Source organism: Bos taurus, chromosome 1 (assembly GCF_002263795.3).
Source record: "Bos taurus isolate L1 Dominette 01449 registration number 42190680 breed Hereford chromosome 1, ARS-UCD2.0, whole genome shotgun sequence".
NCBI classification, from domain to species: domain Eukaryota; kingdom Metazoa; phylum Chordata; class Mammalia; order Artiodactyla; family Bovidae; genus Bos; species Bos taurus.
In genome coordinates this window covers 22816501-22841237 of record NC_037328.1, presented here as the reverse complement: position 1 = coordinate 22841237, position 24737 = coordinate 22816501, and the positions used below count along the sequence as shown (strand labels likewise).

Below are 24737 nucleotides of genomic sequence, written 5' to 3'. Positions count from 1 at the left end.
GTCAAATTCTACCAGAAGAAATCTACTCTGATTTGTGTGTGTAAGTGCTAAAAATATCCCCCAAATGAATCTATTTAGAAAAACGAGAGGAAGGAAGGGAGAGACAGAAGGAGAGAGGAAAGAATATGAGAAAGTGAAAGAGACAAAAAAATAATAAAACTCTGACTCTGAATTGTTATATTATACTTATTTTTCCTTTTTATAAGTAACTAAAATGAGCAGTGATTAAAGAAAATTAACCTAATCTACCCCCAACAGTTGCAAAGAGGAGATTGAAAGAAAGAAAGAAATAATAGTAATGAGTCATTTAAAAATAAGCAGATAGAATTACTGAAAGCTGCCTTGTGTCCAAATTGCTAATGTTGAGAGCTGGAATGAACTACAGAGACATGAATACTTTAGAATCTAATAGCTCAGGATTTTGTAGTTTCAACCTTGAATTATTTTAAAGGATTGATAGTCCTATGAATGTGTGTATGATACAGATGCTGCAGATTGGAGCTTTGTGTGTATACCAGGTTTAGATGAGTAGGTAAACTAAATTATTCCTCTTTGATCCTAAAGATCTTGGACTGCTTCTTTTTATTGGCTAGGTATTGTCATCCAGTCTCTTGACTTTAGTTACCTTTACCCCAAATTTATATCTCCAGCCCAACTTGTCCTCTGAACCCCAGAGGTGGACCCTCCTCTTTGACATCTAATCTCAGCTCATGGCAACACTGTTCTTCCAGTTACTTAGATAAAAATATCTTGCAATCACCCTTGACCTCTCTCTTTTTCCACATCCAATTCATCATCAAATCCCCATTGGCTCTATCTTCAAAATATATCAAATAACCCAGAATTCAAACACTACTCATCAATTTCACAGCTGCCCTTTGTCCAAATCACAAAATTGTCTTCTTATGAGTCTTCCTGCCAACAGCCTGTCCCTGTACTGTCTGTTCACAACATACATCAAGTTGTTTGTTTCACAGATATGAGTCAGATCATATCAGTCTTCTGTCCCAAATCTCCAAAGGTTCACATCTCAGAGTGAAATCCCAAGTCTTTACAAGGGCCTGTTAAGGGCTTCCCAGGTGGTGCTAGTGGTAAATAAGCCACCTGCCAATGCAGGTAGATTAAGAGATGTGGGTTCCCTCCTGGGTCAGGAAGATCCCCTGGAGGAGAGCATGGCAACCCACTCCAGTATTCTTGCCTGGAGAATCCCACAGACAGAGGAGCTTGGCAAGCTACAGTCCACAGGGTCACAAAGAGTCAGACACAACTGAAGCAGTTTAGCACGCACATATGCTTAAAGCCTTGGAGGACCTGAACCTGTTTATCTTTTTAATCTCAGAACCTCCTAAAGCTCATTTCACTATTCTATTCCAGCAGCCCTGACTCTGCTATTCCTGGGCAATCAGACATGCTCCTTCCCTGGGATCCCGCTAGTTAGGGCATTTTTCTCCCAGATATCCATATGGCTTATGTTCTCCCAACTTCTGCAAGTCTTTCCTCAAGTGTCACCTCATCAATGAAGACTTGTTCAACCACCCTATTTTATATCACAATATCCCTTCTGTGCTTTTCTCCCCATAATTTTTATTAATTACCTGCATAGTAGAAAATGTATTGGCTTGTATTTTGTCTTTCTCTTACCTCTAGGTTTTAAGCTTTATAAGAGCAGGAATTTTTGTCTTTTTGTTCTCTGTTACTGCCATCTAAATAACACATTTCAACTAAACACTCAATAGCTTGTAACCTAGTGTTCAATAAGCATTGTGAATGGATGAATAAATAACTAGAGACTGAAAGAACACCCAGGGAACTTTAAACTATCATTTTATTTTTTCTTACCATTATAACAGTGTTTCATTTATATGAGTGCAATTTTTAAGGGTATCCAAGAAAAGCAAATCCACTGAAGCAGAAACACTGAAGCAGACTTTGAAATTTGTGTGCTGTGGCATTTGTGCACATCTCTGAATCATAGTTTTCATTTGTATATAGTCTGACCATACACTCAATGAGTAGCTTGCTTTAAAGCTTAAAAGTGAAAAAGTAATAATTATTGTTGTAAACATAACCATACCCTCTCCTTTATAATAAATAGTTTTCCTTGTTTAAAAGTCATCTTTAGTTATATCTAAATGGAACCTCTCAAAGTTTCGGGTGGACCACTTTTGCAAAATTTTTCCTTAAAAAAAGAACCCTAGTCCTTATGGAGGTTTGTTTACAGATCTGGTTTCTAAACATTTATCAAGTTATGGAGGCTCAAACAGAAACCAGCTTGCCGAAAGTTACTTCTTCAGTAAAGATCACATCAAAAAGATTACCTCATTCTACTATGGTACATTCATGTCAACACAGTCTGGCCTCAAACTTACTTTCTAATTACTAAAAGTAATTAAAAGTGATCAAAGTGTTATTGGAGGTCCCTGAATCCTCCATACCATTTTTATGTTGTCTATGAAAAATCAGAGACTTATTTTCATTTCTCCAAAATATGTGCATTTCTTTACATATGTCCATGTATTTCCTACTTTATGACTTTCTATATGATCACTAGTCTAGCTTTTGTTTTTTTAATCTGCTTTACTTTTTGGTAAGACAACATTATATGGAGAAAATTTTCCTGACTTTCAACCTAACTTGTATTTCTTAAACATACTCAATTTTTTCCAATTTGTGCAGAATTAAGATAGACTAGAGATTGGAAGATACAAGGAAGTAATCGCGACAACACATACTCTCTACAGGGGGATATACTGAGATAGAACAATGAATCTTCCTTGTGGAAGGATTCTCAGGAAAAGTGACTACCCATCAAAAGAAAAGGTGGAAAAGAATATGGACCAAATAATGTTTGAGAGTCTCTCCCTTTGAAATTTAAGAATTAGAATTACTTCAGATCAGATCAGATCAGTTGCTCAGTCATGTCCGACTCTTTGCGACCCCATGAATCGCAGCACGCCAGGCCTCCCTGTTCATCACCAACTCCCGGAGTTCACCCAGATTCACGTCCATCGAGTCAGTGATGCCATCCAGCCATCTCATCCTCTGTTGATCCCTTCTCCTCCTGCCACCAATCCCTCCCAGCATCAGAGTCTTTTCTATTGAGTCAACTCTTCGCATGAGGTGGCCAAAGTACTGGAGTTTAAGCTTTAGCATCATTCCTTCCAAAGAAATCCCAGGCTGATCTCCTTCAGAATGGACTCGTTGTATCTCCTTGCAGTCCAAGGGACTCTCAAGAGTTTTCTCCAACACCACAGTTCAAAAGCATCAATTCTTCAGCGCTCAGCCTTCTTCACAGTCCAACTCTCACATCCATATATGACCACAGGAAAAACCATAGCCTTGACTAGACAGACCTTTGTTGGCAAAGTAATGTCTCTGCTTTTGAATATGCTATCTAGGTTGATCATAACTTTCCTGTCAAGGAGTAAGCATCTTTTAATTTCATGGCTGCAATCACCATCTGCAGTGATTTTGGAGCCCAGAAAAATAAAGTCTGACACTGTTTCCACTGTTTCCCCATCTATTTCCCATGAAGTGATGGGACTGGATGCCATGATCTTCGTTTTCTGAATGTTGAGTTTTAAGCCAACTTTTTCACTCTCCACTTTCACTTTCATCAAGAGGCTTTTTAGTTCTTCTTCACTTTCTGCCATAAGGGTGGTGTCATCTGCATATCTGAGGTGATTGATATTTCTCCTGGCAATCTTGATTCCAGCTTGTGTTTCTTCCAGTCCAACGTTTCTCATGATGTACTCTGCATATAAGTTAAATAAACAGGGTGACAATATACAGCCTTGCTGCTGCTGCTGCTAAGTCACGTCAGTCGTGTCCGATTCTGTGCGACCCCATAGAAGGCAGCCCGCCAGGCTCCGCCATCCCTGGGATTCTCCAGGCAAGAATACTGGAGTGGGGTGCCATTTCTTTCTCCAATGCATGAAAGTGAAAAGTCAAAGTGAAGTCGCTCAGTCGTGTCCGACTCTTAGCTACCTCATGGACTGCAGCCCACCAGGCTCCTCCAGGCAAGCCCACCAGGCAAGAGTCCTGGAGTGGGGAGCCATTGCCTTCTCCGATACAGCCTTGACATACTCCTTTTCCTATCTGGAACCAGTCTGTTGTTCCATGTCCAGTTCTAACTGTTGCTTCCTGACCTGCATACAAATTTCTCAAGAGGCAGGTCAGGTGGTCTTGTATTCCCATCTCTTGAAGAATTTTCCACAGTTTATTGTGATCCACACAGTCAAAGGCTTTGGCATAGTCATTAAAGCAGAAATAGATGTTTTTCTGGAACTCTCTTGCTTTTTCCATGATCCAGCGGATGTTGGCAATTTGATCTCTGGTTCCTCTGCCTTTTCTAAAACCAGCTTGAACATCAGGAAGTTCACGGTTCACATATTGCTGAAGCCTGGCTTGGAGAATCTTGAGCATTACTTTACTAGTGTTAGTTTTGTTTTCAAATAGGGACTAAAATAATTGGAACTGTTTCAACATTTTATTCTTCATTTTGTGGTTTAATTTTGTATGGTATATATTAATTATTTTATTTCCTTAAAATCCTTATTTCTATCTTCCTTGAATAAAATAAACTGAAAATGCCATTTTAGCATCTAGACTGCCCCCTTCTGGCTTTCATGTCAGGCTCTATTAATCACTTTAATCCTCCCATACATACTCCATACTTTACAACTGTATGCTCAGATCAGGGATAATGGTTTCAGTATGTTAATTTTATATATTTTATACAAAAATATGCAGACAGGTATCGTGCCAACTTTCCCAAGGGTTTCTGAAGGACAGAACAAGACTCATTTTTAAAACTTCTCTACCAGCACAAAATAATTTGCTCTTTTAAAATTCAAATAAAACCTGTTATTCACAACAAAATGCCCAGGATCACATGCAGTATTTTTGTGGAAAAAGAATAATTAACATTGTAGTTTGGAAAAACTGAAACTTTTTGTGTAGTGTTCATTAAATTATTGGTCTTTGTTAGTTATGTCTAATTAGGATGCTTTAATTCCCTTTTAACAGTTGGGTTTCATAGCAGTTTATATCCCACTACATTAAGAATTAATTTTTTGGCTTGACACCAATGCTAAATTTGCTTATCCAAACAGAAGCCATGCCAAGGGCTTGAAGGATGATGACAGTAATTAACCCAAATCATATACCAGGAGCTATTCCAATGAAAGTGTCTGTTAAATAGTGTATCTTTTTTTTTGATGGTGAAACTGATCCGGCAAAGGGCATGTACCAAGACCTCCCACAGAATGTTTCCTGACAGAAATGCCAAAGATGGGCAGGGAACAACTACTGAACTGATCAAATAGCCATTTCTTATTCTGATAAACAGAATGGGAAGCATGGAGAAATGGGGGCATGCATGTACCTCAGCTAAGAATTTCTAGAGGTCAGTTTGATATTTCATATATCAAATGACTTAAAATTTAGCGTGTCTCAAGTTCCTATGTCCCTACAAGGGACCATGAGAGATGTATAAACAGAATGAGCATTGTAACAATAATAAAGTAGGAAAAATCTGCAACAGGCATAACTTTTGATTTTGTTGAACAAGCCTTAATTTAGTAAAAAGATAAAATCTTATGTTGCCATATGACAGAATAAAATGTTATTATAGAATGATATTTGAGGTTGATTATATTTGTTGTTGTTCAGTCACTCACTCGTGTCCAACTTTTTGCAACGCCATGGACTACAGCATGCCAGCCTTCCCTGTCCTTCACCATCTCCCAGAACTTGATTAAACTCATTTCCACGAGTCGGTGATGCCATCCAATCATCTCATCCTCTGTCATCCCCTTCTACTCCTGCCTTCAATCTTTCCCAGCATCCAGGTCTTTTCTAATGAGTCAGCTCTTCACATAGGTGGCCAAAGTATGGGAGCTTCAGCTTCAGCATCAGTGCTTCCAATGAATATTCAGGGTTGATTTCCTTTAGGATTGACTGGTTTGATCTTCTTGCTGTCCAAAGGACTCTCAAGAGTCTTCTCCAATACCGCAGTTCAAAAACATCAATATTTTGGCCCTCAGCCTTCTTTATGGTCCAACTTTCACATTCATACATGACTACTGGAAAAACCATAGCTTTGACTGTACAGACCTTTGTTGGCAAAGGTCTGTACCTTTGTACAAATGTCTCTGCATTTTATATTGAGTTGCAAAGACCATGTGTACATTAAAAAAAAAAAAAGTAAGACTGGTTATGGAGCAACATTTGAATTATGACACCACATTTATTGGAGAAGGAAATAGAAACCCACTCCAGTGTTCTTTTCTGGAGAACCTCATGGACAGAGGAGCCTGGCAGGCTACAGTCCATGGGGTCACAAAGAGTTGGACATGACTGAGAGACTCATACACACACCACACATATAAAGACTCTAGCAGTACTCACAAACACCTTAGCACCAGATATCTCTGGAATATTAGCATTATGAGTATTTTTCTTCAGCTTCTATTCCTCCTCTGTTTTCTTTCTTCTCTCTCCTCCTTTGTCCTTGTTCTTCTTTGTGCTATTCGGTATTTTCCAAATATTTCTTCAGCAATACAATTCCAGAAGAGTTGACAGCTCCATGGTGATGGTTGGAAATGTGTCAAGATTGAGACAGAGGAAGTGTTTTGGCCAGAGTAAGCTTTAGAAGAGGTAAGAAATAACTGGTTCAGTGCAGGGTGATTGAGATAAACAAGTAGAGATGAAGCAGATGGCAAGTAGGCTTTTTACTGTATGTATCTGGAGCTCAGAAAAGAGGTTTGGACTTGAGAAATCCATTTGAGAGTCACCAACAGAGAAGAAGTTTGTTGAAACTGAGGGTGGAGGAGATTGCTCAGAAAAGGAGCATACGAAAGGAATAATGACTAGAGCTGAGTGTCATGAAATATACATTTTTAAAGAAGACAAAGAAACTAATGGAAACCCAGACAGGTGGAAGAAAACACAAAGGTATGATGGTAAGGAAGTAAAAGGAAACATGTCTTAAACAAGGGGATGATCAATGATGTTAATTTCTATGAAGAGTTTAGGTGAGATAATCTTCAAAGTATCCCAAGAATACAGCAGTAAGTATTGTACTTTCTTTATCAAGGCCCCACTGTTGGAAACCCTTTCAGCCAGGTGTTGGAAAGTTCAAGGAGAAAAAAAAGGTGGTTTGGCAGAAAAATATTTGGCTACAGAAGGAAGGCAGGAAGTAAGAGGATAACTGAACACTGGAATGAGGGTGAAATCATTTTTGTGGTGATGGTATTAATTATAAGATGAGAAAAATGTGTAGTTCTCTGTGGGCTGATGGGAAAGAGATGCTTGAAAGGAAGATGAAGATTAAAAAAGAGAGAACAATTGAGGATCTTAAAATTTGCCTTACGATAAAATGATCCCTTGCATCATTCCTTTAAAGATAGGTTTCCAGACGGGAATCTTACAATCTGCATTTTTATCAAGCACTGTTAAATGACTCATCAGCAGGAAAGTATGGAAACAATTATAGTTAATAAATGTATTTTGAGGCAATGGGCAGAATGTGATTCGGATCATAAGGTTATCCTTGGATCTGAGGAGAGAACTATCTTTGCTTTTTATAGGAGAGAGTCAGAAAAGGCAGAGTGGAGATGCAGGAATGTGGAAGTGTGGCAACTGACTTCCCTGTCTGTGTTGACTTTCTCCATCAGATAGGATGTCAAGGCCCCTTCTGAGAGATGCAAGAATTTCTAGGCACTATGAAAACCCACATGGAAGGAAGATACTAATTTATGGTGGAGCCAGTTTGCAGGGCTTTATGATCTTTTGAAGTAGCACTCCACAGATAGGGAGCAAGTATGATCAGGACTGACTTGTGAGTTCTAATGTTGAAGCTTAATAGAAGGAAAAGGAAAACTATTAAAGTTTAGAATATCACCACCATTTGGGCGAAATGTAATCATGGAGTACAGGCTGAATAATGAAAAGATTCAAGACAGGACATAGATGTGCTTAGTCCTGAGAGTTTTCCTGAACGTGGGACCATTGATTCTAAAACCAGGAAGATCCCAGGTAAACCAGGATCATTGATCATCCTAGGGAGCATGGATGATAGAAAGTTGCATTTTTAAACTGAGAGTCTCGATAGAATAAGAACCAAATATAGTGAGACTAACTGAATGTACGATTTAGAAATAGAAGAGGTTACATTATGGCCAGAGGCTGGAATAATTAGAGTTGGGTTTTCAAAGGTGGATTAGTTCCAGGTAATAAGATTCATGGTTTATGGTCATGAAAGCTGATGGCCAATGTAGCATGCAGCTGACAGACTCTAAAAGTATGAAGGTCATGAAGTTGAGAAGAGATTGAGTTTAATACAGTTGTCCTTGTCAGCTATGCCATCCCCCAGAATGGTGGCAGACTGAGGTGGCATGAATTAGCTTGATGCTAGTCTTCTGGTAGGACAGGAGGCAAAGACCTGAGGAGGCACAGATTATGGTCCAGCCAGATGGAATAGCTTAAACAATCTAGGAGTTCGGCTCAAGTTTGAAGGGCAATTTTCTAGAAGAAACGGTGAAAAAATCAGGCAGTATGCCCTGGCTCTAAAATATGTGGGGTATGGAAGAATAAACAATTTCCCTTCCAGGAGATTAAAGAAACAAAGTTATTGTCAAGGCAAGTCAGGTTGCTGTTAATAAAGCAGACGAATATCCAAAAAAAGGGATTGAGCATGTATAACTTTTAAAAAATGTTTGGTTGATCTAAAAATCTAAAGGAAAAAAAGGATGTTGTCTTGCTTTATCAGGCCCTTATTGGATCAAAGGAAACAGTTCTCAGTGAGAAAAGAAAAGATTCCTGTTGGTGGGGTGAGTACCAGAATAACTAGTGTTATTTGTTACTAACCACTCCCATGTAAGTATTATTAACAAATACCATCTATTTTTTAATGAATTTGAAGGGAGTTGCTATATAATATTTTGAAGAAATTAAAGCAAATGAGCTATCGGACATTAGAGTGATGTTTAATTATTTAGCTATGTGTATTTAGCTGCGTATACTCTTATTTACTAAAGATATTTAGCTGTGTGTATTTCACTATGTATATTCTTGTTAATGATAGTAACTAACATTATTTGAGCACTTATTTTAAAGCCCTCAGGACTGTGAATGTACTTTGCTTGTACTTATAAGGTGGCTACTATTATTATTCCAATTTATAAATGAGTAATCTGAGGATTAGAGGAGTTGGTAACTTGAATCAAGGTCATAAAGCTTAGAATATATCACAGTAGGTTTAAATGTAGCTTTTAGTGTGACTTTTAATTACAGTAATTTATCATTTTTTAAAAACAATTTTGCTTTTAGGTGAAGTTTTCAGTCATTCTGAAGTATCTTCACGCCTTCGGCTGGCTCTGGGTGTGGCTGAATGTGGCCACTTGCCTGGGGCAGAATTTGGTGGGAACTGGACAGAATCTCTGGCTTAGTACCTGGGCAAAAGAAGCAAAACACATGAATGATTTCACAGAATGGAAGCAAATAAGAAGCAAGAAATTAAGCATCTATGGATTACTGGGATTAATGCAAGGTTAAAAAAAAGTCTAGCTTTTTTTTTTTCAGTTGCTTTTCTTTTCTTTTTCTAACCTAACTGATCTGGATGCAAGCATAAGGCATTTTTTTTAAATCTACGTCATAATATTCATGTATTTTGATAATTCAAATACATATATTTTTAATTCACCATATTTGAGAGAATAAACAGAAACTTGTATGTGTCAACTACACGACCCATACTAAAAAATTTGTCTCATTTAATCTTAGCAATAAGTATTTAGAAAGGTATCATTATCCCCATTTTACAGCTGAGAAAATGGAGGTTTATCTGTTAAGTCATTCAGGACTCAAAGTCTTGACGACATGGCTAGTCACTGTATGTGGGAGGCTTGTGACTGATGTGAAGATCAGTGAGTGAGTCTGTTAAAAACTGCATTGTAAGTAAAGTTTAATACTACATGGCAAGCAATATTTGTATAATAGTAAAAGACGACACTGGGAGGATTTAGAGCAGGGGAAAGCTATATTTGGTTGAGAGATTAAGATAATTCCCAAGGCATAGTTGGCATTTGAGGCGACACTGAAAAGATGGATTGAGTTTTGTCAGAGATCACAGAGAAGGGAAGGTGAGAGATGCAGAGAAAGATGTTCATAAAGATGGATAGGAAAGTTGAGGGGGCTCTAGGCATAGCTGAGGATGCCAATCTGAGTTATCTTCAGGTAACTGATGGGGCAGGAGAGGAACTGGAGGTAGAAAGGTAGTTTGGAAATGTGTTAAAGATGATGGTTGGAAAGGCAAGTGGAAAACTTTGAGAATTGAGGGGGGAAAGAAATGACAGAATTTGTAGTTATTTTTCAGAATATGAATAAACTTGGTGTGATGAAAAAACAGATGGATTTTTATTGGAGGGACTAAAGTCAGAGACCAGGGAGAAGTTGGGATTGGTAGGGATAAAAATAACCAAGTAAAAAAGATATCTGATCCATCTCCTTGTCACCCAAAGCATCTAGTCCAGTGCTAACCAATGGGCAGTGAATGGAATAAGGCTGAATAAAGTACGAATGGAGGCAGGGTCAGAGAACTGCAGTGGGGTTGCAGAAAAGGGATGGATAGGAAAGACACTGCAGTGAAAAGATATATAAAATTTGTTGTGGGTGAGAAGAGAGCATCACTTGAGATTTTGAAGTTCGAGTAATTGGGAAAACAATGAAGACAAAAATAAAGAAACCAGTGGGGAAGAGTCTTAAGTGAGAGAACAGAGAAATTATGAATTCAGTTTGGAACACATTTAGTGGGAAGTGTGGATATATTTTGCTGTTGTTTTTCCCCCCAGTAAGCAAAGTAGATTCACACTGTCCTTCAAAGAAGTTAAGTGATTTGAAAGAGTAAGAAGAAAGATTCTCAAAAGTACAGTACTCAAAAGTACAGAACCATTAAAGGAAAGGTCTTTTAAATTAGAGACAATCTTTGTGTATTTATAAGGAGAAAAGATAACGTGAAGGAGAGTGATAAAGTTAAATAAGAAAACAAATCAGCTACATGGAAGTCTTGCTTCCCTTGCACATCTAAGGATGTGCATAAGGGAAAACAGAAAGAATACATACTTATGGTAACAGAAAATGAGGATAACATTTAAAAGTATGTGACTCAAGGCCTTGCTTTGTTTTCTCCTCTCCCATCTTATCTTTTATTATGTCACCATCAGTTCAGTTCAGTCGTTCAGTTGTGTCCGACTCTTTGCGACTTCATGAATCTCAGCACGCCAGGCCTCCTTGTCCGTCACCAACTCCCGGAGTCCACCCAAAACCATGTCCATCGAGTCAGTGATGCCATCCAGCCATCTCATCTTCTGTCGTCCCCTTCTCCTCCTGCCCCCAAATCCCTCCCAGCATCAGGGTCTTTTTCAATGAGTCAACTCTTCGCATGAGGTGGCCAAAGTATTGGGAGTTTCAGCTTTAGCATCAGTCCTTGCAATGAACACCCAGGACTGATCTCCTTTAGGATGGACTGGTTGGACCACCTTAGTACTACCTATAAGTATGTCCATCAGAAAGTAAACAAATATTTTGAGGCAAATTTATGCTTGTTTTGTCATTCTGTTACACTCATTGGGGAAAGAGTTTTTATGTTAATAACTAAAATGAGATTCAGGAACTTAGAATGTGCTTGGTTCTAAACCAGTGAGTCAAGTTTATTGGCTTGTGGTTTGAAACTCAATGAGGTGAAGGTAGATTTAGAGATATATCGATAGAATGCTGAGCAGCAAAAGAAATATCCCATATACATCTCTATACCAGTGTCTATCATCATATATAGGAGAGTTAAACTCTTACCAACCTAGTGAGCTCATGTTGCAGTTTTAAGGGAGATTCAGTATCCTTTGGAGAATATTTTAAGTGACCAAATACTGTTATTTTCCTATACTAGGCAAGGTATGCAAGTTTAGTATTCAAAATTTTACTCGTTTACTTTAACTAACTGTCAGGAGGTATAAAAAGTATTTTGTAATGAAAGTAACAGATTATATACAATTTAATCAAAAAGATTTTTTCATGACTGGATTTTTATTTTTTACATTTAAAAATTTAAAGTTTTGACTTATTATTAAATGTAATTATGTTATAAATTTTAAATTATTTCATAAGAAATGAAACTCTGTAATTTCTGGTTTTATTAGTGGTCCACAGCTGCATCCTCTGGAACCTGATCCAATCAAAAGCAGGCTGTATTCACTGATATCATAAAAGCTTACATTAATTTTTGAGCTTTAAAGCATAAATAGCACTTTCACATGTTAATACCAGAGGCCTGCTATGAATAATATAGAAGGCTGACATTCAAACAAAACTGGAGAACTGAAGCAGAAAATACTGCATCTATATTTTATAACAATAATAACGATCCTACCTTATCTTCTGAAAAAGAAATAGCCCTAAACATTTTATTTCTGGTTCTCAGCTATGTGCTGAATCTCTGGAACACTCTGGACATCCCTAATCTGTTGTGTTTTATGCCTCCTTGTTAGAGACTTCCTTTTCCAACCCAGTGTGTAAAATATAGACACCTTATTTTCAACGTGTGGTGTTTAAGGAGTACACTGCTACTCCCTGTTTGAGATGAATGAGTGGATCATTTACTTTACTTACCTCACAAAATTCCACTGAAATGACAGTGAACAAATCCAAAAGTAAAGGGTTCAGGGAATTTCACAGTGATGAATTTCTGCATAAGTGATTATAGTGATAATCAAGGGTAGAAGAACCTGTAACAAATACTAGATGAAGCTGTAAAAGCATAGTAAGTGGTCCAGTCTATCCACTGGAGAAACACAAGTACAGGGAGTAAGATTAAGTAGCACAGAATTAATCAAAGTGGCTCACTAGAGCTTTGTCCTGGCCTGTCAGCCTCTCCTACAAGCTCAGCCCCATCCCCAGCACTAGCTATGTATTATTATATACCAACTGGCACAGTAATAATACAATGAAAACTAGGAGCTGATGCTTAAAAAGAGAATGAAGGTTACTAGTGTGTGTGACATATATTAAAGATGGCCTCCTTGTGTGGCTTTTGAAGAAGTTCCAGCCTGCATATAAATCACCATATAAGACTTGCAGGGTCACACCCACTTACGTGGAACTTCCATTCAGAGGAGAGAAATGTTGGGGGAAATTAATGTATACACTGGCAGAAGAAGGGCACACCAAGTACCTCTTGATTAACCATATCTTTATCTCGCATGTTTAAATTGGTCATGATGGATGGTCATGCGTTTTAATTAAGTGAACAGTATAAATAAGAGCTAACAAACAGAACAGTGGAACCAAGAAGTAAAATACTCATACTTGGTATATAAGAGAAGCTTAAAATATCTAATTAGTATCTTTAGATATTCAAATGGCAGAAGCAAAGCAAGTGCAGAATGTGCTGAAATAAGGTCAGTCTAAGAGCAAGAAAGTTCTTAAAAAAATTTAAAGAGATTGTACAAGTTTGAAGAGATAAATTGGAGGAGAGAGTCCCAGATGTACAACACCAGAAACAGATGGCAAATGATAAATAAGGAAAAATTACAGTAACAATCCAGGATGCTCACCATCCCTATAGTAAGACTTTCAGTAAATGCAGATAGAAATGATCAACTATATAATATTTAACAACATTTTCTGTAATTGAAGAAAACTGAAGTCTGTCCCCACAAATGTTCCAGTTTAGAGCAGAAATACAAGGGGTTCCAAGATAGTAGTTTGTGTTGCAAGAGGAGGGGGCAAAAGAGCATAAAAGAAATAATAGAATATCTGAAGAGTTCAAATATATTCAAAAGAATTTTTCTGACTACTGAATTGTTTGGGAATAGATGAGTTCTTATGGCATAGAAAAATAGTGGTACAAGCATTGTAAATGTAGTGAACTTCATGAATATTATGTTTAGTAGTAATGTAAACACTGAATATTTGAGGGAAAAATGGGCAACAACCTATTTTTAGAAGGGCTAGAAGAAAGTAAGGGGGACTGAGGTAGGAAAATAATAATAAATATTTAAGAGTAAGACATTATTAAACAGTCGTGTGTGATATTATTTAAAATAGAACTAGCTAAAATAATTTGAAGTGGTCAGGGTCAACTATTTTTGTTTTGCTTTGTTTTACACATTATACCTACAAGAATCATGTTGCCAACACACTTTTATTAACAATTTTATGTAGTAGAGATCAACAAAGTAATTGTGTATCCCAGAAGACTCAAAAGCAAATGTCTCAGATAACATGAAAGTTTATTGATGCCTCAAACGGAGAAGTCCAGGCACAAGTCTTTAAACTCACTTGATCGAGGGGGCTCAAACTAAGTATCCACTACTCTTTATTTATCAGTTCTACTCGTTTTCCTCATTGGCTTAATCCTTAAGCTTCACATGGTGATGGAAATGTTATCTTTCAAAGAATTTCCCTCCATAGAAACCCAGGAAATTACTCTCCTTGAAACAACTTACTTATCCATCTTTGAATCAATCATTATACCCAAACATTCTCTTTTTCCAACCTTACAAGTTCCCCAAGTTGGCGATTCTTTGTGCTTTCATTTCTTCTTGCACACCTGGATAGCTCTTTTCTGAGCTTGCCTCTTTCTTGTTATATTCAGTATTTTGTCAAACACAGCCCACAGTTGTCAATAGATGCTGTTAACAGTTTTTTAACCTTTTCCACCAGAGCGACATGTTGATTATGTTTTCTGACTTTTTAGTTCGTCAAGAACAACTCTTCCACCAACCACATCTCTGCAGCTTGACAGACCAAAAAAGTTTATTCCTCACTCACACCACTTGTGCATTGTTGATTGGGAAGGGGATTTTTCTGATTCTAGAGCCCAAGTTGAAAAAGCAACTCAACTTTTTTTTTTTTTTTTAAACTTTGGCAGGCACTGTGCAAAGGGAGTAGGAGCTTTAGCAGATCTGACACCAACAATTAAATGCTCTAATCTGGAAGTGTCCTGTGTTGTTTCTCCCTCAATAGTTCAGAACTATTTCTTTGTTCTCTCCAATCACAAAGGGGCCAAAAAGTACAATTCTACCATGGACCTAGAAGTTAGGAGAACTGAAACTGTTTGCCTAGTACCACCAGTGACTACCATTGTCCCTCAGGATGTTATAAAAGTTAATAGGTTGCTAACATTCTATCCACCTGGTTGATCTGTTATCTTCAGAGCGTTTCTCTAGAAGCTATGCTCAAAAATAAGAGAGCCTTGCTCTGATACCCCATCAGAGCATCTGTATTTATTTTCAGTGTGCCATGTATGTTTATACTTAGTTTGGTCCAGAGTTACACATTCTGAAATTTGATACTTGAGTTTTCCATTAAAAATAAGTTCTATTATATGCAATTTCTTGAGTGTTAAAATTTGAAGTTTAAGCTGTTAACATGTCCCTGATAGCAGTTTGTGTTTAGGTCTCTTTGTGTGCTCTGGAGCTTATGTAGTCACCAGGGGATCCTTGGCTGCCTCTCGAGTTTTGCATGCTCAGCTGTTGGACAATGTGCTGCATCTCCCGCTCCAGTTTTTTGAAACCAATCCCATAGGCCAGGTCATCAATAGGTTCACCAAGGTAAGGAAACCCTATCTTATTAGAGGGCATACGTAAATAAATGATGATCCACATTTAGTACTTTATAATCTCTACCTATAGGGTTTTACCCATCGTATTTACAGCTAAGTACTTTTAATTGTATTGTCCAGTAAACTATTATGCAAACCACATAGGTAATTTAAAATTTTCTAGTAGCAACAATAGAAAATTAAAAAGAAACAGTTGAAATTGTTATTGATAATAATATATCTTAATGTGTAGAGTATCTGACACAGAATATCTGAATATCTGAAACATTAAAGTGTAATAAATATAAAAATATTAATTGCATATTTTGATTTTTTATTCTTACAAAATCTCCAGAATCTGATTTGTGTTATAGACTTGGGTTATATCTCAATTTGCAGTAGCCACATTTCAAGTACTCAATAGCCATATATTTGCTAGTGGCTCCTGTATTAGACTGTGCATAGCCATAACCTTAAAATACGGCAGCCAAGTGTCATGTAGTTGTGATTGGGAAATGCAGATTGCTTGATCATTGACATCTTGGGACTATAAAACCCTCTCAATTGTTATAACTGAAAAATATGTGGGGGTGAGTTGAGGAGGGCAAAAATCATTTAAGATTCATATTGTCACTTCTGGGTAAGTGTTTTTATTTTTGCACTGACTGATATATGTCTTCCTCCCCTCATTTTAAACCATAAAAAGTTAAAAATAAAGTGATCTGATGTCAAATTTTTCAGGACATGTTTATAATTGATATGCGTTTCCATTACTACATACGGACCTGGGTGAATTGTACACTGGATGTTATTGGAACAGTTTTGGTCATTGTGGGAGCTTTACCACTCTTCATTCTTGGGCTTATTCCCTTGGTTTTCCTCTATTTCACTATACAGGTAAGTTTATGGATTTTTATGTTTTAATAACTTCCAAGTTCATAGTCAAATACTAGTTGGGCTTCCCTAATGGCTCAGATGGTTAGGAGTCTGAGGAAGAAGGGAAACGAAGAGGATTGGGTAGGAAGTCCCGGACTGCAGAACAGTTTCATAAGAGGTTTGGTTGAATGAATGGAAAATCCACAACCAATACTGCCCATTGATACTCCCACGTGACCTCTGAATGAGTCTGTTTTAACACCCCTTCCCTGCTGAGTCATTTCCTGGGAGCCACCTGAGGGAAAAGTGGCCTCCATTCTAAAATAGGAGTGGATTTGGAAAGGCAGCAGCCTCGCTGTCAGTCAGCGATGTGCCCTGCAACAAGAGAACTGAGTTGTGCATTTTCATGGCCACCACAAAACCTGGGTGTTATTTACATTTTAGCAAAAAGTCAATTTTCCTGAAGATTCAAGAGAGAAACGAATATTCCCTTTTGCCCTGTTACCCTGCTATCAAGAAACTATTGCTAGAAGTATTAAACAGATCTCTCATGATAGGTGTACACGTTTATATTCTAATTAAAATGTAGTCAGCCAATTTGAATTCCAAGATAATGTCACTGGGAGGCTCTAGTGTAAAAACAAAATTTCTTAACTCTTGTTTAAATTAAATATAACAGTGTTTTTGAGGTTCTTTATATGAAAGGATGCAGTTCTTGTAATTTAATGTTTTCTCGTAATTTAATGTTTTCTCAAAATCCTAATTTTAAAATTCTTATTGGAGTTAGATTTTTCCAAGTTCAGTTCAGTTCAGTCACTCAGTTGTGTCCGACTCTTTGCGACCCCATGAACCACAGCATGCCAGGCCTCCCTGTCCATCACCAACTCCCGGAATTCACTCAGACTCACATCCATCGAGTCAGTGATGCCATCCAGCCATCTCATCTTCTGTCATCCCCTTCTCCTCCTGCCCCCAATCCCTCCCAGCATCAGAGTCTTTTCCAATGAGTCAACTCTTCGCATGAGGTGACCAAAGTACTGGAGTTTCAGCTTGAGCATCATTCCTTCCAAAGAAATCCCAGGGCTGATCTCCTTCAGAATGGACTGGTTGGATCTCCTTGCAGTCCAAAGGACTCTCAAGAGTCTTCTCCAACACTACAATTCAAAAGCATCAATTCTTCGGCGCTCAGCCTTCTTCACAGTCCAACTCTCACATCCATACATAACTACTGGAAAAACCAAAGCCTTGACTAGATGGACCTTTGTTGGCAAAGTAACGTCTCTGCTTTTGAATATGCTATCTAGGTTGGACATAACTTTCCTTCCAAGGAGTAAGCATCTTTTAATTTCATGGCTGCAATCACCATCTGCAGTGACTTTGGAGCCCCCCAAAATAAAGTCTGACACTGTTTCCACTGTTCCCCATCTATTTCCCATGAAGTGATGGGACCAGATGCCATGATCTTCGTTTTCTAAATGTTGAGCTTTAAGCCAACTTTTTCACTCTCCTCTTTCCCTTTCATCAAGAGTCTCTTTAGTTCCTCTTCACTTTCTGCCATAAGGGTGGTGTCATCTGCATGTCTGAGATGATTGATATCTCTCCCAGCAATCTTGATTCCAGCTTGATTCCTCCAGCCCAGTGTTTTTCATGAGGTACTCTGCATATAAGTTAAATAAGCAGGTGACAATATACAGCCTTGATGTACTCCTTTTCCTATTTGGAACCAGTCTGCTGTTCCATGTCCAGTTCTAACTGTTGCTTCCTGACCTGCATACAGGTTTCTCAAGAGGCAAGTCAAGTGATCTGGTATTTCCATCTCTTTGAGAATTTTCCACAGTTTATTGTGATCCACACAGTCAAAGGCTTTGGCATAGTCAATAAAGCAGAAATAGATATTTTTCTGGAACTCTCTTGCTTTTTCGATGATCCAGTGGATATTGGCAATTTCATCTCTGGTGCCTCTGCCTTTTTTAAAACCAGCTTGAGCATATGGAAGTTCACAGTTCACGTATCGCTGAAGCCTGGCTTGGAGAATTTTGAGCATTACTTTACTAGCGTGTGAGATGAGTGCAATTGTGCGGTAGTTTGAGCATTCTTTGGCATTGCCTTTCTTTGGGATTGGAATGAAAACTGACCTTTTCTAGTCCTGTGGCCACTGCTGAGTTTTCCAAATTTGCTGGCATATTGAGTGCAGCACTTTCACAGCATCATGTTTCAGGATTTGAAATAGCTCAACTGGAATTCCATCAGCTCCACCAGCTTTGTTTGTAGTGATGCTTTCTAAGGCCCACTTGACTTCACATTCCAGGATGTCTGGCTTTAGGTGAGTGATCACACTATTGTGATTATCTTGGTCATGAAGATCTTTTTTGTACAGTTCTTCCATGTATTCTTGCCACCAATTTGTCCAAACCAAGCTATTAATCATTTGCTCATTTCTACATGTCTACTATCATTATTGTTCTTATTTCTTATGATGCCCCTCTTCTCTCAGCCACCTGGAAATTACCCTTTATGCATAGGTTATATTCTACTTTCTGTGTGAAGGATTCTCTACCAAAATAGTGCAAAGATATGACTTATGAAGGTATTATGGACTTATTATACTATATTATTACAGTATATTATTATATTATGCTATATTATTTTGTAGGCTGTTTTGTTGTTGTTTTATTTTTTAGTGGACCTAAAATTGTCTCCTCAATAAGATTGTAAGTTCTCTGGGACAGATGCTATGTCTTATAGTTTAAAAGAATAACCAAAAAAATTGATGAATGATGTTGAGAATCAATTTTATCTGCTAAAAAAAACAAAAACAACAAAATGTATCACAAGTGAAAATTTTGTGGTTGGTGCACTATAATAGGGTGACTAGGAATGGAAAAGAGTCTAGAAACAATGTTTTGTGAAGGGGAACTTAATAGGCTGAACCCAGGACATAGATTCAGGAGCCTCAAATTCTAGTCACTTTCTTGACTCCTGTGCTTAGTACATCACTTCCCTTTCCAACCTTCATTTCTTTTACCTGTAAGATAAGAAGTTTGCTTTAGATTAGTGCTACTCAAAGTGTGGTCCCTGGACCCATGGACCTATTGAATCAGAATTTCCAATTGTACCTCTCCTTTTAAAAATATCATATTTTGCAAGTAAATATGTATAATTTTTATTTATCATACCCTAATAGAATCTCTCAGGTTGGGGCCCAGAAATCTGTGTTTTTATAATCCTTTGGTAATATTTGCTGAAGAATGAGAAGCATTAATCTAGATCAAAGGTTCTTAAGCTCAGAGCTCTGTATAATTTTAGGGAGAGACTCCAGGGCTTCAACAATTCATTGAACATTTATGAAACTTTCTTTGGGACAATCTCTTAAGTCCCCTGGCAGGCTCAGAATGTCATCATCCTTTGTATTCTCCAGAGCATTTAGCATAGACCAGAGCTTGTAAACTCCAAGACCACATGTGGCTTCAGATATGTTTTCACTTAGCTAGCTCAATGTTTTTTACCAAAATGAAGACTTTTTTAAAATCAGGAATTTTACATAAAAGATTTTCCTGAAAAAAAAAAATTGCTAGATGTGGCAACTCTTTATTTTCATTTCCAGTTTATAGCAACTATTTGGGGCTGATGAATGATGGTCCAGTTAACTCAGGCTTACTCCTTCTAGCTCTCCACAGTCCACTCATCCCAATTGTCCATAGGGGAAGCACCAATTATAATTGTGGCCATATTGAGATTTTTTAGTGGAAAAAAATTTCCATAATTATAGTTAGGTATAGGTGGCTCAGATGGTAAGGAATTTGCCTACAATGCAAGAGACCTGGGTTTGATCCCTGGCTCAGGAAGATCTCCTGGAGAAGCGAATGGCAACCTTCCTCAGTGTTGTTGCCTGGAAAACTCCATGGACAGAGGAGCCTGGTGGGCTACAGTCCATGGGATTGCAAACAGTTGGAAATGACTGAGCGACTGAACACATTCGTTATCATAATAATATTATTGTTTGTGCACTTGGTAGGCTTCCTTCATTTAATGGGTTAACCACCTGGCCACACTTTCAACTATTTAACTTAGAGCTTTTTCCACTAATGGTTGTTTGAGAGCGTCCCCAAGGTGAAATTTTGCCCAATATGTTTGAGTTGTTCTATCCAGAATTTGGGCTTTTTACTGTTACTAACACTTTCACTTTCACTGTTACAAAGGTACATTCCTTTCCTGGGGCTCCTATAACAAACTTGGTGGCTTAAAACAACAGAAATTGTATTCTTTCACAGTTCTAGAGGCCACAAGTGTAAAATCCAGGAGTAGGCCTCTGTCGCATGCTTCTGTCCTAGCTTCTGGTGACTGTCAGTGACCCCTGGCATTTTCCTTGGCTCCCAGGTACATCACTCCAATCTTGTCCTCCATGAGTTTCTCCCTATGTCTGTGTCTTATCCTTTTCTATTTTTTATAACAACACTCAGACTGGATTTCAGGCCAACCCTAAGGATCTCATCTCAAGACATTAATGACATCTGCTAATATCCTCTTTCCAAATAAGGTCATATTCACAGGCGATGGAGATTAGAACTTGAACTTAAATTTTGGGAGCTGCTCATTAGCCCACTACACATGAATCTTGCCAGTTTCAAACTGCTGAAGAAATTTTGGCTATATCTGCAAGACGACCTCTTTCTGTTTTCCTGTTAGAGATACTACATGGCGAGCTCTCGGCAGATTCGACGATTGGCAGGAGCATCTCACTCTCCAGTCATTTCCCATTTTTGCGAGACTCTGCTGGGAGTGTCCACTATCAGGGCATTTGGACATGAACAGAGGTTCATCCAGCAAAACAAAGAGGTGGTGAATGAGAACTTGGTCTGTTTCTACAACAACGTGATTTCAAACAGGTAAGTCATATCCACATACCTAATTCAAGACTAGTCCCTTCCTGGATGTTTTGTTTATTGACCTCTAAATAGAGTATTTTTAGTAACATTTCATCAAAAATATTAAAACCTTAAATATTTCTAGTATTTAATACACATTTAAGTTAAAGTACATCTATTTATATCCATATGAACAGTCCATGCTATTCATGTAAATATAAAATCCTACGTTTTTTTTAAGTTACATAGGATGCTATTAGAATTACTAAAGATATGACTCTATGTTGTATTTATGTATGTGAACATAAATTTTATTTGCATACAACAATTTATAATATTTTGAATTTGAAGCTATACATTTCACCCAGTAGCGGGGGGGATGTTAAATAGTACTTGGGCACATTTTAACTTTTAGAGATTAATTTTATTGTATAAAATGTGCATGTAATCAGGAAGGTAAGTGATTTTCCAATGAGATTTTAAAATAAATGCATCATTTCAGCTGGTGTTCTTTCCTTTTTCTTTTTAATTCTGATTAAGTTTACTCCTTGGAAGGAAAGTTATGACCAACCTGGACAGCATATTAAAAAGCAAAGACATTACTTTGCCAACAAAGGTCCATCTAGTCAAGGCTATGGTTTTTCCAGTGGTCACGTATGGATGTGAGAGTTGGACTGTGAAGAAAGCTCAGCGCAGAAGAATTGATGCTTTTGAACTGTGGTGTGGAGAAGACTCTTTCGAGTCCCTTGGACTGCAAGGAGATCCAACCAGTCCATCCTAAGGGAGATCAGTCCTGGGTGTTTATTGGAGGGACTGATGTTGAAGCTGAAACTCCAATACTTTGGCCACCTGATGCAAAGAGCTGACTCATTTGGAAAGACCCTGATGCTGGGAAAGATGGAGGGAAGGAGGAGAAGGGGATGACAGAGGATGAGATGGCTGGATGGCATCACCAACTCAATGGACATGGGTTTGGGTGGACTCCGGGAGTTGTTGATGGACAAGGAGGCCTGGCATGCTGCGGTTCATGGGGTTGCAAAGAGTCGGACATGACTGAGAGACTGAACTGAACTGAAGTTTAAAAGCAAAGTTCTTCAAAAGTAAAGCATGTTTTTATGCAGATAAATTCTTTATTGTCATTGCCACCATCCTATGTTTGATTGATTTCTAACTAAGTGAGAAAAAAGTAGAAAGCAGCTATTGATGTTTATGTCTTCATTTCCCAGAGGAGAGTTCATATTGAGTGCACCAAAGCTTTTGCATCTCATTTCAGGAATATTTTCCATTATTTCAGGTGGCTGTCTGTTAGACTTGAATTTCTTGGCAACTTAATGGTGTTCTTCACTGCAGTGCTTACTGTGCTGGCTGGCAATTCTATAGATTCAGCAATAGTTGGTTTGTCTATATCCTATGCCCTAAATGTAAGTAATAACGATTGTGTGGTATATGACATGTTTATAATCCAATTAATTAAGCTCTCTTCTTTTCCTGTCTGAATAAGAGATGGTAGTAACTAAGTAATGAGAGACAAATCTGGATTACCCTGGAGGCGCATTTCTTTTTCTCTTTTGCTACTAGCAAAATAGCTGGCTCAGCCGTTCTAAGGTAGTTCACAGAAAGAAAGCCGATCCCCAAGGCTCAGTGCTAGAGGACCAGGATCCTAGTGTTGCATCATCACCCAGACATTTCATCCTCTCCTATCCTTACAGATTATAAAGTGTAATAAGGGTAGGGGCTTCCCAGGTGGTGCTGGTGTAAAGAAACCGCCTGCCAACACAGGGTAGACGTTAGAGATACAGGTTCAATCCATGGGTCAGGAAGATCCCCTGGTGGTATGGCAACCCACTCCAGTGTTCTTGCCTGGAGAATCTCATGGAGAGAGGAGCCTGGAGGGCTACAGTTCATAGGGTCACAAAGAGTCGGACAAGACTGAAGCACCTTAGCATGCATGCACACAACAAGGGTAGGGCCTTTCTCTACCATGTCCTGTCCATCTGTTATGTTGGGGCAAACGTAACTGTGGTCTCAGACCATGAATTTTAAATCTTTGTAACTAGGCTCTAACACATGTTTATTAATCAAAATAGGAACCTTTACAATCCATGCATTTTTGCCAATGGGAAATAAGTTTGTGTATTCCTGTTGGATAAAACTCCATGCTTCAGGACTGATGAACTCTTGGAGTGCGTTTGCTGCCTCCCGCTGGTTGTGGAAGCATTTTCCCAGCAAAAAGTTTTGGAGATGCTTGAAGAAGTGGTAGTCGACAGGTGAGAGAGCAGGTGAATAAAGCAGATGAGGCATACATACATGCTTCCCAGGTGTGGCACTAGTAGCGAAGCACCTGCTGGCCAGTGCAGGAGACATGAGACATGGGTTCTATCCATGGATCGGGAAGATCCCCTGCTGAGGGCATGACAATCCACTCCAGTATTCTTGCCTGGAGAATCCCATGGGTAAAGGAACCTGGCGGGCTACATTCCATACAGTTGCAAAGAGCTGGACATGACTGAAGAAACTTGGCATGCACACATGCATATATATAGTATATGGAGTGCCTGGGCAGAACTCTGTAATCAAACTATTTGTTCTGCAGTGAAACATGTGAATGTGTAGCATGAGTCAATTAAATCAACACTTTAAAGAGGCCCACTTTAGTTCAAGTCAGGTTGGCCATCAAATCTTTTAACAACAAACTCAAGAAAAATTTGAATTGTGAGGGCTTTTTGACTTTCAGAACTACATTTGAGGTTATAACCATGGAGAACGTGTATTTTGAGGAAAGGTGAGTGTGAAGAACGTAAAATTTGGGGGAAAAAAAGGAGACACTTGTAGTCAGAAAATTAGAAGAATCCTTCTTCTAGTGGAAAATGGTAAAGTGTGGCAAAGGTAATATGCACAAATTTTTCCCCACTTAGGATGTACATTTCTTAGGGCCTATCCCATCAGTCTTGGTTTTCATCTTTCCTTACACCAAGTATGGGCACCTTTAATATGTAGTGAACAGTCTATCTTCTGCCAAATAACCATTATTTATGGCATTAATGAATTTAACAAACCTAAAACAGCACATATGTGTGTCTATAGATAAAAATACTTACTTTGAATTAAGTTTAAATAATTCAAAGGGATAAAATATACTAAAACTCTGGGAAAAAAGCTTTGTAAAGTATTATTAACGTTGTGTAAAAGACTGATACTTATTCATTAAGCTCTTGGTTTTTCACTCCCAGATTACTCAAACCCTGAATTTTTGGGTAAGGAAAGCATGTGAAATTGAAGCCAATGCAGTTTCCATTGAAAGAGTTTGTGAATATGAAACTATGGATAAAGAGGTAAGTACTCATGAATAACCAATAAGCAGATACAGAATTTAAGATATTGCAGTACACCTTGAA

The 24737-nt window shown here is 38.1% G+C and overlaps 1 protein-coding gene across 4 annotated transcripts in view; it reads left to right on the top strand.

The window, feature by feature from the left end:
* The window catches only part of ABCC13 (ATP binding cassette subfamily C member 13), a 101027-nt gene that overhangs the window by 65435 nt on the left and 10855 nt on the right, over positions 1-24737 (top strand). For all 4 annotated transcript variants that reach the window (XR_009494779.1, XM_024993887.2, XM_024993883.2 and 1 more), the window contains 7 exons: positions 8774-8834; positions 9334-9553; positions 15457-15611; positions 16343-16498; positions 21164-21363; positions 22637-22763; positions 24573-24674. Coding sequence is in view for 3 of the 4 variants with exons in the window: in XM_024993887.2 (XP_024849655.1) it covers positions 8774-8834; positions 9334-9553; positions 15457-15611; positions 16343-16498; positions 21164-21363; positions 22637-22763; positions 24573-24674 (1021 nt within the window). In the remaining variant the exon portion in view is untranslated. The remainder of the gene's footprint in view (positions 1-8773; positions 8835-9333; positions 9554-15456; positions 15612-16342; positions 16499-21163; positions 21364-22636; positions 22764-24572; positions 24675-24737) is intronic.